This window comes from Caloenas nicobarica, chromosome 1, assembly GCF_036013445.1.
Source record: "Caloenas nicobarica isolate bCalNic1 chromosome 1, bCalNic1.hap1, whole genome shotgun sequence".
In the NCBI taxonomy this organism is placed as follows: Eukaryota; Metazoa; Chordata; class Aves; order Columbiformes; family Columbidae; genus Caloenas; species Caloenas nicobarica.
Genome location: NC_088245.1, coordinates 191,582,736 through 191,598,584, shown reverse-complemented (window position 1 = coordinate 191,598,584; position 15,849 = coordinate 191,582,736). Strand labels below are relative to the sequence as shown.

General features: G+C 37.6%; 1 protein-coding gene across 5 annotated transcripts in view; it reads left to right on the top strand.

Annotated features, from left to right (window-relative positions):
* Positions 1-15,849, top strand: part of FRY (FRY microtubule binding protein) — a 241,792-nt gene that overhangs the window by 171,550 nt on the left and 54,393 nt on the right. For all 5 annotated transcript variants that reach the window (XM_065627032.1, XM_065627031.1, XM_065627033.1 and 2 more), the window contains 8 exons: positions 847-946; positions 1,252-1,423; positions 3,172-3,428; positions 4,103-4,249; positions 8,038-8,206; positions 9,002-9,092; positions 12,082-12,164; positions 15,351-15,501. In XM_065627032.1, the coding sequence (XP_065483104.1) occupies positions 847-946; positions 1,252-1,423; positions 3,172-3,428; positions 4,103-4,249; positions 8,038-8,206; positions 9,002-9,092; positions 12,082-12,164; positions 15,351-15,501 (1,170 nt within the window). The remainder of the gene's footprint in view (positions 1-846; positions 947-1,251; positions 1,424-3,171; positions 3,429-4,102; positions 4,250-8,037; positions 8,207-9,001; positions 9,093-12,081; positions 12,165-15,350; positions 15,502-15,849) is intronic.

Sequence of the window (15,849 nt, the reverse complement as noted above, 5' to 3'; positions counted from 1 at the left end):
AGAGACAGGTGTAGAGGATGGATTGTAGCTAGTATTTGGAATTACCAAGAATGTGTCATGCCATGCATGTATTTACTATATTTTTAACACTAAGATGTCCAAATAGGTATTCTGCAGCCATCCAGGAGCACAGTAGCTCACATCTGGGCTGAGAAACTGATGGTTCACAATTGAATCAGGTGGATTTACAAGTCATCATGAGAAAGCAGAAACTTATTTAGTGAAAATCCAAATATTGTGACATGGGAATTTCTTTTCTAGCAGTAGTCTCATTAAATTAACACTTTAATATATTTACCCTCACAATTAATGTTGACTTTATGGATAGTGGTCTTTTTGAAGCAGTTCTTTGTGTTTACTCTTTGCAAACAATTTTTATAGAACTGGCTGACATCTGGAAATGTTCATATCAGAAATAGTGTATTTTCTCCAAAGGGGCTGTTGTAATTGCAGCTTGGATAAAGAAGTACTTTATCCCTGGAGATATTCACGCTGCCCATCTTCTCTCATGGGTGTTGGCCTGTTCTATAAACAGTTTATGTTGTAAATTAAAATGAATTGTCAGTTATAGACACAGGTATTGCGTTTCTCACTCTGGGTAACTCAGTGCATTCCTAAGCATTAGTCTGAGGTAATTATAAATAATCCCTTCTTTCTTCCTGTGCACCAGATGGTCCTTTGATCAAGCAGCGTGTATTTATAAGAGCTCCCTTTCACATATTCTGGTGGTAGAACAGAGAAAAGAAAGATGACATTCTCTTTAGACTATATTACAGAATAAATCGTAATGAATATTATCTGCATTCCTCAGCAACAGTCACAAAAATGTACTGTTTATTCTTCTAGGAACTACCCTTTTGATATAGTGACGCTTTTAAACTTGGTGTTGTTCAAGGCATCTGACACCAACAGAGAGATTTATGAAATTTCCATGCAACTAATGCAGGCACGTATCAGCTACATTTTTTGTCCTCCTATCTTTGGGGGGTTTTTGTGAACTTCTTATAAAGTACTGTTTATTTGGTTTTTAGTTTTGTTTTGAAAATAAACAGTTTTGTCTTGGCTATAAATAATTATGGAGATATTTATACAACAATGAATGGAAAAATACTAGTTACGGTGCCTTTCAAATTTGGAGAGTATACTCTAAAGCACATAGAGCATTCTCTGATATCTAAACTTGAAATGATGACACTTCCTGAAATACTGAATTTTTATTGTCTCATTACATTATTTTTTTGTCTTTTATAGATCCTTGAATCAAAGCTTTTTGTTTATTCAAAAAAGATAGCTGAGCAAAGACCAGGCAGTATCTTGTATGGCACACATGGTCCATTGCCACCTCTTTACAGTGTCTCACTTGCCCTTCTTTCATGTGAACTAGCAAGGATGTATCCTGAACTCACCCTTCCACTTTTTTCAGGTACCTATATCTATTTTAGTAATTACCTACTTTACATTTCTGTACAAATGGTAGACTGATAAGACATTTCCACCTGTGGACAGCAATTCTGTTCATAAATTTAGCTTGACCTGGTTTTATTCTGGTTCAGGTCAAATCAGATTTAGGAATGCAATATATATTTCCTAGAGGTACTTACACAAAGTACAGAATAGCTATTTAAAAACCCTGTTTGTGGATTCTGTGCCACTTGTGTCATCTTAGGGTAGCTGTGAAATTACAAGGGCCCTGAAAAAGTGACATTGGCAAACTCTACTATAATGGGTTCTCATATTAAGCATTAGTGATTCTTCTTATACAGACATTTATGTAGATGATACTTGTGAGGATAAAATTCTTCATTCTATATAAACATGACTTTAACTTTGGAAAGGTTGATTGCATGTTTCCAGTTTTACCAATGATTCAAATCACTCAGAATGAGTGATCTCTACCTTCTGTTATTTTCCACATCTGCAACTCTTTAGTATCATTTTAATTTTGTGAGAAATACATTTTGTCGGGGTTACTTATAAAAATGTTAAAGAATCAGACCAGACCTACAGGAGCACCATTCAGAATATGCCCATTCTGAGACCATTTCTGGGAACAATTATGTTTGGAGACCTTTCTGTCTGTTTTAATCTGTCTAATGTGTTGCTCTAGTTTTTAAATAACAGAATGCAGAGTCTGTAGTCATGGGAATTCTTACTGACTCTTAAAACCCCTTTCTGTTGTTTTTACTTGGTCTGTAGGGGCTGGAGGAAGGGTAAAGGGACTATACATCATCCATTTCTTGATGCCCAAGATACCATGAGTTATAAATAACTGGTGTAGGGAAATTCTGATGGCTCATTTATCTTAAAAAAAAAGCAAATGTTGTTCATTAGTACTGTTACCATCTATTCATGTTTCTGTAGCGGCTGTGTCGTTAGAAAGAACAGTCCACTTCAGATCCCCTTTCTATACATCTAGAGTCATAAGGATAGAGAACACTATATGTCTTGAAGATTTTTAAGAAGCAGGCAGTGAGGAAAGAAAGTAAATGTTAACTGTACTGATTTTACAGAATAATTCTGCTGAAGAGAGCTAATGTGGTTTATTTACCTTGACAGGAAGCTTGTCACTGTATTTCTTATCCAAATTTCTTTTCCAAATCCCTTTCTCTTACAGTGCCAGTTCTTTTTATATAAACTATATAAAGTGCTCTTGGACTGGCAGACGACTGTGAATTTTATAGGCCTCCCCACAGGAAATAAGACTCCTGACATACGCAAGGTGTTTTTGTAAACTCAGTATAATAAGCACCTTAAGGTTTAAACTATAGCTTAGAAACAGGGAGGCTGGTGGGGAACTTGTAATTCTGCAGATCACTTTTGTATGTTTATTGGAATTCTCCAAAAGCTCTTGAAATTCTAGAATAACGGCTTGTAACTGAGTTATCATTTTTCCTCTCTATTGACATCCGTTTCACTTAATACATATTATGGCACAGTAACAAAGGGTGACTTTCTGTTTCAAAGCCCAGACTATGTTAGTTATTTTAGAAGGAAGACCTGAGCAATTGCTTGCTGACACTGAACATTAAGTATATCCTTTTGTATGCTTGTGGTTTGCAAGGCAAAAACCATCAGGCGTTCTAACACACATCAGAAATCTGATTTAAACAGTATATTTAAGGTTGCTTTCATAAATTAACATGTTGTCATTTTCAAATTTTACTATTTTAGAGGTAAGCCAACGATTTCCAACAACACATCCAAATGGGAGACAGATCATGCTTACCTATCTGCTACCATGGCTTCATAATATTGAACTTGTAGACAACAGACTGCTCCTGCCTGGTTCAAGCCCCACCACTCCAGAAGATGAACTGAAGGACAAGGATGGGGAAATAACAGTCACAAGTGGACTGAAAGGCAATGGCTGGGGCTCTCCTGAGGCCACCTCACTGGTTCTTAATAATCTCATGTATATGACAGCCAAGGTAAAAAAGCAAAACTAACAAAAAAGCAAACCTGTAAAACAATTTCTGAAATATTCAAACTTGTGTTTCATATGCAAAAGGTAATTAGGTTTCTTCCCCTGATACCAGAAATTTTGCACTGGAACAGTCTTTGCTAATAATTTTCTGTAGAATAGCATGACCTAGAGATTGCCGCTCCTCTCCTATCCGAATGTCAGTCTGCGCAGTGGTTAAAACAATCTTTTCAAAGTGGGAGCCAAAGATTTTGCGTGGCAAACAGAACAGCTTCAATGCTAGACTCCACATATTAGGTGCATACACTCACCATTTCAATGACTGGACAAAAGGGAGTCATTACTATAACTGTGTCTTGCAAAACAGAGCAAAAGCTGCTGCTTTCCAATGTGGAAGCAAAGGGCTGTCTAATGCTTTGTTCTGCTAGGATTTACTCGGGGCAGAGGCAACAAATTGCTCGGTACTGTGAAGGCTGAAGCACTTAGTTACAGACATGTAGAAACAAGCCTTTAGTTGCTAGAACTTACGCTCTGAAATATGTCAGGTAGCTTTTGAAAATACTATTTTGTAACTCGTTACAGTATTTTACTGTTTGTTTTGCATGAGAAAATGCTCTAAAAGAGTGCCTTAGTTGGGAGGTCTGTGTATTTCAATAAATACATGCCTATGATCCTTTGCAGTATGGAGATGAAATTCCTGGACCAGAGATGGAAAATGTCTGGAATGCTTTGGCCAACAATGAAAAATGGAGTAACAACCTTAGGATAACACTGCAGTTTCTCATTAGTTTGTGTGGTGTTAGCAGTGATACCATCCTTTTACCTTATGTAAGTGTTTACACTTTTTTAAATTTACTATTGGTTGCACAGGTTTTAATAAAGAGAACGACTCTCACCTGCAGAAAATTAATTTCTGTTTCAAAAATAAGAAGTGCCAACATATTCCCTAGCACACTGTACAAAATTAAATTGCAGGAATAAATGAGCCAAGAAACTGAAAGTCAAGAAAGGAATTGGGTAGTGGGAATCTCGTCTCCACCAGTGGAGCACACCTCATTTCAACAAAGACATGGGCTCCTCTCAAGCAAAGAGCAACTTTACATGTCTATGTAAGGCGCCAGTAACAGGCACTGGCCATAAATTGTCAGAGTGAATGAGAAAAAATATTAGAAACATTTTTTCATGTCAGAATTGCATTAAAATATGCAATTTATGTATAAACATTTTATATATATAATTTTATATATAAAAATTAAAATTTTATTAAAAAGACAGAACGACTGTTCAGATGTTAAATAACTTGCATGAAAAAAATGACAAGAAGTAAAAATACTAAATGCTTATAATTTTTCTCAGTAATCAACTAGGTTGCAACACGAATTTTGAAAGCCCTTTAAACAATGGATGTTATATCATGAATGGGATATGACATGCTATGCTCTTATTAGTTTCTTTGTTGTAAAGATTTAGGTGCAGTTTTAAGAAAGTGCTACATTTTCTTTTTCAGAAGACTAAGGCCTTCTGTGGAACATCTCAAAAGACACAAGATCGCTAACCTTTATAAGCTACTTACTGTATCAACTTTCATCTTTGCTTGGCTGTCATGAATTATGTAACTGTTTCGGCAATGTGCAAGTCAGACTGCGCAGGATATTGTTATTATTCAAGTTAAAATAAAATCAGGGCTGTCTGAGAAAAGCAAGATAGTCCCATTCCCATGTTCCTTATTGCTCAGTTGCTGGGCGAAACAGAATCTAAATTTAGTAAATTTTCCAGCACAATTAAAATATGCTGGTTTACTAGTTAGTCTCTTTCTATTGATTTCCATGAAATAAATTTGAAATAATTATTAATGTGATTAAACTCATCTAAAAAGCCTCACAACCATATTTCATTTACAGTTACTGAAATAACACTTTGCTTAAAGTGTTCATGATGACCTGTAAGCAAAATAGAATGAAAGAAATATAGAAGACCATCAAAATTTTCCAGATGTTGTATTGTAGACATCCTGTTGATTTCCTTTTATTTGTAGGGCTAACTGTTGTATATGATCAGTGCATATATATGCCAGGTCAATGTTGCTTAGCTAATCAGAAGAGGAAAGATTGGAAAGTGGAGTTGCTGTAAGAACATGCTCAAGGTTTATATGAGGAAAAGACAAAAGAGGTCAATCCCAAATATCTTGAGGATAATGAAGATCTTTCCACAATAGTGACAGAGTGACGGTGGCTCTACATTCTGTGTTGACCATGCTTTGAGCAGGTTAAATGAGACACCTCGCAGGTCCTTTCCCACCTGACTGGTCCTGCAATCTATGGCAGACTTGGGATCAGGCCCAAAGGTGGCCTCCATCAGGAGGAACTTTGTTGACTGAGAACAGGTGGAAATCAGTGAGATAAGAGGTAAAATAAGGGCTCTTGTATTTCTGACAGCTTGAAAAAGGAATAGGGGCAGTTTTGTAAGAGGAAGGAGTAGTCTTGTGCTGAGAATATGTTATCACCCGTAAATTTGTAGCCTGATTGGAAATGCCTAATAACCCTGTCACCGCTTGTCCAGGAGCCCCTCACACACCTCATCCCACCCCCCATCCAGATACTTGCCAACCCAGAGTTTTCAACACATCCTTTTTCCAAAACTGTTGTCATCCTGCAGCTCAGAGCAGCCTACCTCAAACCCCGCTTAATACGCATAGCACTTCTCTTTCTTTCTTCAAATTCTTTCCAAACCCTCTTGACGCGAAGCATTGGTCCTCACAGTCCTGGCCTTCTACAGGACAATACAGTCCTCTGACTCCATGGGGATAGCAGTCTGTTTTGGCATCTCCAGCTCCATCCGTTCACCATCTCCTGTTTTGCCTGTGGGACTTTTCTGCTCTCCCTCCCAGGCTTCTAGTGGCTGTAAACAAGACATTCGGGTCTTCACTAGTGGCAGCAGCTGACAAGATTCCTGTCATTTCTGCCACACTGTTAGTCTGTGTTTTACAATGTTGAGTTAGAAGTCCGATTCTCACATTTTGCAAAGTCCGAAAAAGTTTTCAACTTCTGTAGGAAGCCTAGCTGTACTAATGAGTCACCCTTTAATTGATGGCTTTGTCTGGAGGAGGAAAGTACACTGGGCTTATCACACACATCTGCTTAGTGTTTTGATAATGCCCTGGAGTTTACAGATAAGAAATAATTCCTAACTCTGCTAACTACACAAGACCGCTGATACCATAAACACGAATCTTCAGTTATTGTGTAGATAGCATGTACACATTAGCAAATAAAGATAATTCGAACAGTTTATCAGCATCGTTCCAGCTCACCTGGGCTCAACAGACCACGGGGTTGCAGGATTGCCAGTTTACCCATCTTCTTTTGGAGCCCTCTGTGCCCCAAGGCTGTCACCAGCTGCTTTGTGCCTTCAGCCATCTGTTCTGCCTTCGTGGCTCCAAGCCAAAAGCATGCCTGACTGACTTTATTTTTTTTTTCCCAAGCAGCTAAATTCATTGCTTTGTCTCTTATACTTCTGTTTCCTTTAAGCATTTTTCCCTGGGAAATTTTTAGCACAGTAGAATAGAAGAGACTTTGAATAGAATATGTGCATTTCCTCTAGTTTTATTTTTTTTTTTAAAGTGGGGGGAGAAGAGGGAAAGAGGAGTAGTCAGGAAGTCATTTTAATGTAAGTATTTAAGAGTATAAGAACACCAACACGTGGTGAGGCCAACAGGCAGTTCAGTCCAGTGTATTAGCTCCACTATAAGCATCTGTTTAGAGACATTTGAACAAGAGGCAAGCACAGAGAGATGCTTCCATATGTCATCTCTCAGCTCCAGCAATTTATGAATCTAGTGTTTCTGAGTGAGAATCTCTGCTTTTAACAGCCAACAGGTTTTTTTTCCCCTCAAGAATGCGGTCTAATTTGATCTCAGTATCTCAACAGTCCTCGTTGTTGCAGCACATACGTTTGAGGTCTTGTGAAAAGATGAAAGCTTTTTTACCAAAATTTCTCTTACCAATGATACTCTCAAATTTTTGAAATCAGGGTGCATGAAGTCTGTATAAATAATTGCTCTGCCTTTCTTCCATGTGCTATTACTTAGATTATGGATACAAGTAAGCTACTCAGAGTGTGGCTTATTCTATGTGGCTAGCTGTAGCTACCTCTTTCACATTAACCATAGCTGGAAATACAGGCATGAAGTTTTGGTTGGATCTAGATTTCTGAATGAGAACTTGGCTCCATTCAAGAGACTAAGATTCATCTTCAGTGGAAATCACATACTCAAACTATAAATCCCTGAGTGTGATTCAGAGTTAAATCTTATATCCTTAAATGATCGGTGAAAATTAAGTGGATTTTTATATGTGTATGTTATGTCGTTGTATATCTAAACAGCTCAGTTTTGAATGGTAAGCAAAAAGGTTGGGGTAATTACATCTCTGGGGAAATGATCTTGATATCAAAGTGAGCAGTTTTATTTCTGTATGAACAAGATGGATGCAGTTGCGTACTGGTGGTGTCTGTCCAGGAGTAACACCTTCCATCCTGGATCTTTTCAGTACTGCAGTTTAACAGGTATTGATTTCTTTGGAAATTCAGAGTTTAATAACTGTTATTTTTTTCTCTAGATAAAAAAGGTTGCGATATATCTATGTCGCAATAACACTATTCAGACAATGGAAGAGCTTCTCTTTGAGCTGCAGCAAACCGACCCAGTGAACCCAATAGTCCAGCATTGCGATAATCCTCCATTTTACCGTTTTGCCGCCAGTAACAAAGCCTCAGCTGCAGCTTCTGGTATGACTTAAATGTACTTTTCAGTTATGCTCTCCTGCTATTTCCAATCTTCGCGTATTTGAAGAAACACTCTCTTAGTTTTGCACCCATTCAGACCTGTGTATATATAAAGTGCAAGTTTCAGGGCCTTGTTGCACATCTAAATTACATTTCTTTTTGATTCCTAATGTTGTAAATGCTTTGTAAACATATGCTTAATTCTCTCAACTATTTAAATAGGATATTGCCAATGTTAGATGCTGTTCAGAACTCTTATGAAGTGGTTCTTCTACCACTAGTTTCTCAGAACAAAATGTCATCACCAATGCTGTGATTACAGCAGATACACCAAAGCAGCAGAGTTTCCTGAAAACAGAGAGCCTCAACTGTGTAGGAGTTCTGTTTTTAAAGGCAAGAGGCTATTTCTAAGCCGCTGTAGTCATAGATACATAAGAGACACCCACCCCAAATGTCAATGTTTTGCCAAATTGTTGAAAAACAATAGGTTATGTCACCTAAGAATGAGCTTAGTTCAAGGAGTGGAAGAGCCTCATTATGTTAATCTGCCTCTCAAAGCATGTAAATTAGCATCATTATGTTAATCTACCCTTCAGATCTTGTAAACTTTATGCCCTTCAGCCATGCAAGTAGGTCCCCTTTCGTAGAGGTAACAGTTTTCACTCATATGCACAAATACTTTCAGGATGATCACTTTGACTGCAGCTACTAAAGAAATTAAAGTTATGGGCTTTTATTGCTTTGCAAATCCTGTCTGCTACCTGTAACAGGTGTTCTTAACTGACATCTCTTATACAGGAACCACCTCTAGCAGTAACACTGTTGTAGCTGGCCAAGATAATTTTCCTGATGTAGAAGAGAACAGAGTGGTGAAAGAGACTGATGAAAGGTTCGTGGCTTGTTTTTTTCCCCTCCAAAATGTGTGCATTTTCCTAGGTGAAGGGTGAGATGTTGGAAAAGTTCTGCATTGTTTTGTGATGAACTCTGACACTCGCACTGATCCTAAGTGGCACTATCCCAGTAAGATGATTTTAAAATGAGTGTATGTAAAAGTCAAAAAAAAAAAAGCTATTCACATGATTCTAGTTCCTGAGTGGTGTTTAATAACACATTGCAGAGGAACATCTATTAAGCCTACATTGAATAAATTGTGGTAAGTAGATCGTGGTTTTGTAGGAGTTATCCACAAAGGCGAAAGAAAATCAAGTGTGTACCAAAAAATGACTATTAAAATCTTTACTAAAAGTCAAGTTTGACCACATCTTTGATTTCATGGGTAGCAAGTAAAATTTAGTATGCGGATTTGTATCCATGATTGCAAGGACACCTCATTTGTCTGGAAAAAATATCTTACAGAGGAAAGCTATGTAAAATATTTTGCTCAGAAATCATACATTCAGTTTAGTCTTTTACTATTTATAGTACATACTGACAAATGATGAACGAATAAATGTGAAGCTTAAGGGCCATCAGATCTGCAAACACAGGCACATATATATTTCTTCTCTCACTGAAACCCTCTTATTTTTTAAGAGAACTTTGTATGACTCCTAATACCATTAGTTAGTAAGTGTATTAGTATTACCTAATAGCATTAATTAGTAAGTGTATTAGTATAATGTTAGTCCATTGTTCCTGTCAGTCACTAGTATCACTTCGGTAGTCCAACCCACCTTCCACAGGTTCAGGGCTTAGAGGTACAGAGACAATTACGTGAGCAAACTTTTCTGTACTTCAGAACCTTTTGAGTCACTTCTACATATTATAAATATGAGCAGCATTTTGTCAGGTTAGTTAAATCTGTCTGCTAATTTAAACATAAGTAAACAATGGCCCCCATCTTAGTACTAAGTAAGGCTTCAGACTGATAGTAAAGAGGATTTTACTCAAAATGATGGTTTTCACGTACACTAGAAAAGTATGTACTTAAAAGGAAGATAAAACTATTTTTCCTCTGGACTAGTTTTTTATTATTCTCTACATAAATGTGTATGACTGTGTAGCTTTAAGTTAGGGATTTCTTTAGTTGATTTGCAGGTAAATTGAGCAAACTTCATCTCCTCATATACCGTAAGTCCAACTGTGTTACACAGTTTCTTGTCTTACATACATTTTAAATGTGACTCCAAAAGGTTTTTAGCATTCAAATCTGCCAGAGCTTGTATCAGGGGTGTCATATTCATTTTCACCAGGGCCATGTCAGGCTCGCGGTTGCCTTCAGAGGGCCGAATGTAATTTTAGGATTGTATAAGTGTAGGAGTAGTTACATTTATACAGTTCTAAAATTACATTCGGCCCTCTGAAGGCAACCACGAGCCTGATGTGGCCCCCAGTGAAAATTAGTTTGACACCCCTGGTTTATACGATAGAAATGAAAGGAAGATTACAAAGTTCTGATATTGGTATTCTGATTCCTAGTGAAAGACTTCTCAGAAAAAAAAAAAAAAAAGGTAAAATAATTTGTCTGAATTCTTTGCTGGCATTTGGGTTATCAAAGATACTAGAAGGTTTAAGTGCATCTACACTTCAAAACCAATGTGTCAATCTTAGAATGTCCATTACTGTTGACCTCATGTGTCGGGACATACTAAATAATGTTTACAGAGATTGTAAACAAACTATTCTAATAAATGTGGGCATTTTTAGAATAATATGAAGCTAATCAGAAGATATCTATGTTTTTATGTTAATGCAATATGATGTAAAATGCCCTGTTCTCAAGTCATTTCTAGGACCTGTATTCTCCATTTGTTTCATATAGGATCATCTCTGCATATTTCTTCTCTTTTTTTTTCCTTAACTTTATTATTTCTTAAATCTTTTTTATCTTTTTAGGTATGCCAGATAAGTATGTCAGTAGTTGGGAGTTTGTACACATTTATAAAAGGAATTTATTAAAATACAGGAGAAACAGATACTGGAAAGACAGAAAAAGGCAGAATTAAGATGGCTCATGATGTCTTTTTGTCACCTTCACAATGAATCTATTGTGCCCTTATAAGACAGACATGCTTTGAAAACAGCATAATATATTACCGTATAATTAAATACCCTGCAATAATATGTATGCATATCAGTAAGAAATTGACTGTTGCACAGAGAACCTTCAACCTGGTTTTGTTTGACATTGTTATTTTAACGTGGTTATTTGTAATTCAAATCCTAGCTTTGAGGAAACAATGATGCTTTTACATCCTTGCTAGTGTGAGCCTCCTGCATGACTCCTCTCACTCCACTTCAGGCCTGATTACACTGACAGCACAAGGAGGAGGAGGAAGCCAAAGGAGATCACCAGTAAAAATTAGCTTACTATGGATCTGTAGCCGATTTGAGGACAGCTGTGAATGGTTTATTCTGGCTCTCATATCCCTTAACTCCACTGCTAGATCTGCTGTGGCGGTTACCGGATTTTCCTCTTGAAGGTTGATCTGCTGCAGCTTTTGCTGCTTGATACCTGTGCAGGCTTGACTTCAGACTATTCACTCAGTTACTGCTTTAGCAGGTTGCCAGAATCTTACCCATGAACATGGGCTGGGACAAAATGCCAGATGTGAACAGCTTATATCTCCGTTCAGCCTTAGCACAGTGTCTTGCTTGAAGAAAATCATGTATTTGCAGCAAGAGAATTTTCCTTCTGCTAAATTTAAAAGTTTGTGATGCAGGAGCACGCTGTTAGAACTTCTCAGAAACCAGTGGCAAAAATCTTCCTTTGTGGAATGAAACAGTATTACATTCACATTGCTGTCTACTCCCATATAAATGTGCATGCATAAGGAAATGTTTTTGGTTTTGATTTTGTTTTTTCCTAGAGTAAGCATAGAGTTCAGATGTTTAATGTCAGTCTGTGTTTTTAATGAGGATTTTTCTTGTATTTGAAGGTTCAGTAATGTAGTCAGAGCACATACACGACTAGAATCAAGGTACAGTAATAGCTCTGGAGGATCTTATGATGATGACAAAAGTAAGTTCTATTATTCAATTTGATAAAATCTTTGGTGTTTTGGTGGGAGAGGACAACATTCTTATGACTCGTGGAGGCTCTCTGTTTAAGTTCTGTATAAACAGCAATGTAGCATCACCATACAGGGAGTGTCCCTATTTTACCTTCAGACCACATTTAATTGATTTATTTCCTTTGTTTAACCATGGGCTGAGTCAAACCTGTTTCAAGGCCAGAGAACTTACAGAAGGCAGCACGAGAGAATCCTCCAGGCAGTAACACCTCAAACCATTCGTATAATACATGGCAAGGCAAAAGCTTTCCAAGGGCATTAGAGCAAGTACTTTGCATTGTGCCCTTCGCCAGTATTTCTCTATACATTAATTGCTGTTATATGAGCATGAAGAAGACATCCAGAAGTTTCCAAAAATGAGGCTTTACCTCCTCTTTAGAGTTCCTCTGCTGCCTGCAACCAATTTCTGGCTGCACTATGCAAACCTGTGTTAGAGCAGAGAGTGAGATGGGGCTCTGGAGTACGCTTGTTGTTCTTTATGTATTTCTGCTAAATGGACTATAAATGGACACTTGATGCTCAGCAGAGATTCCAAAGAAAACCAAGATATTTCTGTCAACTGTTGAATGACAGTGTAAATTTTAAGAGTTGGATTGTTTGATTTCATTGCTGGAGCAAATTGTAAGGAAGCCAATCTATAGATTTTCATTAGGCCCTAACCAAATGTAAAGAAGGCAAGACCTTTTTATAGACTTTCATCTCTGACTTATTAAAACCAGGTCAAATAATAGGCATAATGTCTTGTCTTGATGCTACAGACACCATTTTGAGACAGTATTTTTACATAAAAAGTAAAGATTTTATTTATTCTTTAATCGAAGCAATTTTTTGGCAATGCTCGTCTGCAAAATATGGAAACACTGTCAAATATGATACAATAGGATGATTTCATGTATATCAACAACTATTTTTCATAATATGAGGCACAATATTTACAAAATACTGTGTGTGTACATAGTGCAGTATTTAAATACACAAAAAAGTATGCAACGTATTAAACTCAGTGGTTTTTAGTACATTTGTCTTGTTTTTCTTATGGCTTCCTAGTGCTGCAGCTACTAAAAATTCTTCAGCAGATGTTAATTGGAGCACCAGCAGTAATCTGATCTGCACGAACAATATTTCAAAATAGAACAATGTTTATATTATTAGAAGAATCTTCACAAGTGGCTCATTTTGACAAGGGCTTTGAGTAATAAAAGGTTAAAAAATACTGAAATATTCTTTGGGTCCTTTGGAATGTCTCCTCAAACCAGTGCCCAAATGTTTTTTTCCTTGTGTATACCTGCATGCTTTATGGTTCTGTGAATATTTATGCAAGGTTTGCTTCTCACAGCAGTTCCTTCCACCAGTATACAAATACCTAGATGTAAAATAAAATACATTTGACTTAGCTACTGACATTTTTATATAACTCTAAAAAGAAAGAGCAGTTTTTATGCCATTTGTTATTCCACAAGACAAATAATGGAACCTCCATTAAGTGCAACTTGTTGCCACTGACAGGCAGCCCAGACTGCAAAGGATTGGTGGTGGGACACATTCTCTCTTCTCTCCGGTCTGCTTGAGCATCCATGTATTGCTGAGGATATAAATAGGAAACACAGCTCTGCAGCGCAGAAGCTCTTTTATTCAGCCTAGCATTGTATGTTAAGGTGCAAAGTGCTTCTTTTTTTTCTCAGTCTGCACATAAACCTGCAAAAACATGAGTGAGGAGCTAGGTCTGAGTGTGGACTTCATGAAGCAGTTTATTTAGTAATAAATAGTGACTGTGCAGTGCTTTGAAAAGCATCCAGCAAACATTATCTGGTTAATCCTTAGAAGATGAATATGTGAAAATGCTATACTTTGCTACATTATTAGGTCAGTTCTTTATCTGTAACTAATAAATCATCCTCCAAAGGATGAGAGAAATAAATAGGGGCCTAAATCATAAAGGTCTAAAATGCTCCTTGGAAGACTAAGACTGAAGAATGGGAATGATCAAGTTGGCATTTTAGTGATAAATGGAGGAGCAGCTACTCCTGAAGATCTGGAAATGTGAAGACATGTTGTCAAAACCAAGAAGTGATGTTCATTAGAAAAAGCTAGCTCTGATACTTTTGTAGGCCTCAAAACAGTTTTGTTTCCTGTGACAAAGCCGACAAGCATCAGATGCATGCTGTTAAAAAAAGCAAAGTGCTGAGAGTTTCAAACCTACCTAAAATGCAAAAATGTAACCAAAAAAACACTAAAAAACCCAACCAAACAAAACCAACCAACCAACCAAAAACCCAAACAAACAAACAAAACCACAGAGCATAAAATAATACTCTCGTTAAAAATTCAGAAAAGGCAGTGTTTGAATATATTTCAAGAACAGGCCTGGAAAGGATACTGGGAAATAAAAACTGACCAATGGAAAAATCAAGAAGAGTGAGAAGGAACAAACTGCAGGAGAGACAAACAAAGCTGTGCAGCCGAGAGGAGACAGAAAGTGGGGGAAGTAACTTACTCGGCTCACATCATTGCAGACAAGCAGGTGGAAGGGGAAAACCTGTTGCTTATTAACATAGAGCAGCCGTCATGCTGAGGCGGGGTTAAATACATCTCTGAGAAATTCAAGAGAGAATTTATCCCTGTTGAAAGAAAATTACCCTGAAGATTTTTTTTTGCATTCGTTATGCCTTCTTCCTCATTCAGGACATGTAACTTCTGCCTTTGCAGCATCGCTCCACAGGGCACTGGTGGGGAGCTGCAAGAATGTGTCTCTGGTCCACGGCTCCTTGCAGCAGATGGCTTCCAACGGCAGCTTCGTTGGCTGAACTTTCCTCTCATTTTTGAAGAGGAAGTCTGTTGCTTAGTGCTTCGTGATCTGTATCCAAAGCTACTCAGTGACAGCAGGGATCCAGCTGCAGCTCCTACCACTCCGTGCTGTCTGCCTGGAATCTGTTTAATTTCCAGCAGCGTGAAAGAGGGATTAAAAATGTATCACTTGTTATTGAACACAGGAATTTGCAGACCTCATGTCATTTTATCACATTATTCCGAACAGCTGAGCTGATACATTAGCATAAACTCTATTTTATTGTTTCTCCACAACGAGCAACCAGACTTGTTTTTTATACACTCTGTTTTAATGCTTTTCTGTGCAGATGATCCTGTTTCTCCATATACAAGCTGGTTATTGAATATTGTTGAAACCAAACAGCCACATCCCCTGCCCATGCCTTACAATGGAGGATGTTGGGCACCACTTGTGGACTACCTCCCAGAAACCATCACACCCCGGGGACCCCTTCACAGGTGAGCCGTTTCGCATTCTGACATCTGAGACAGTGAGATGCTTCCTCTTACTGGTTGACCAACACCAGTCCAACTGTCCCACCACTCAGAACATCTGAAAATCATACGTTCCATTTCTGTTGATTTCCAGTGCTAAAATTGAACATGCAATGAAGGCTTGCAGTTCTACCAGAAAGCCTATTTGCAATGTAGGACATCACCTTTTGATAAGAATGACAGTGAAGACATTACTAAAACAGAAAAGGAAAATTTGTCTTTCCCAAGCCTTTGTGGCTGTTATTCATAGCACTTTTTCTTCCTTGATCTTCTATTCTAACTAGGCTATGCATATTCTAAAGTTCCTCTTTT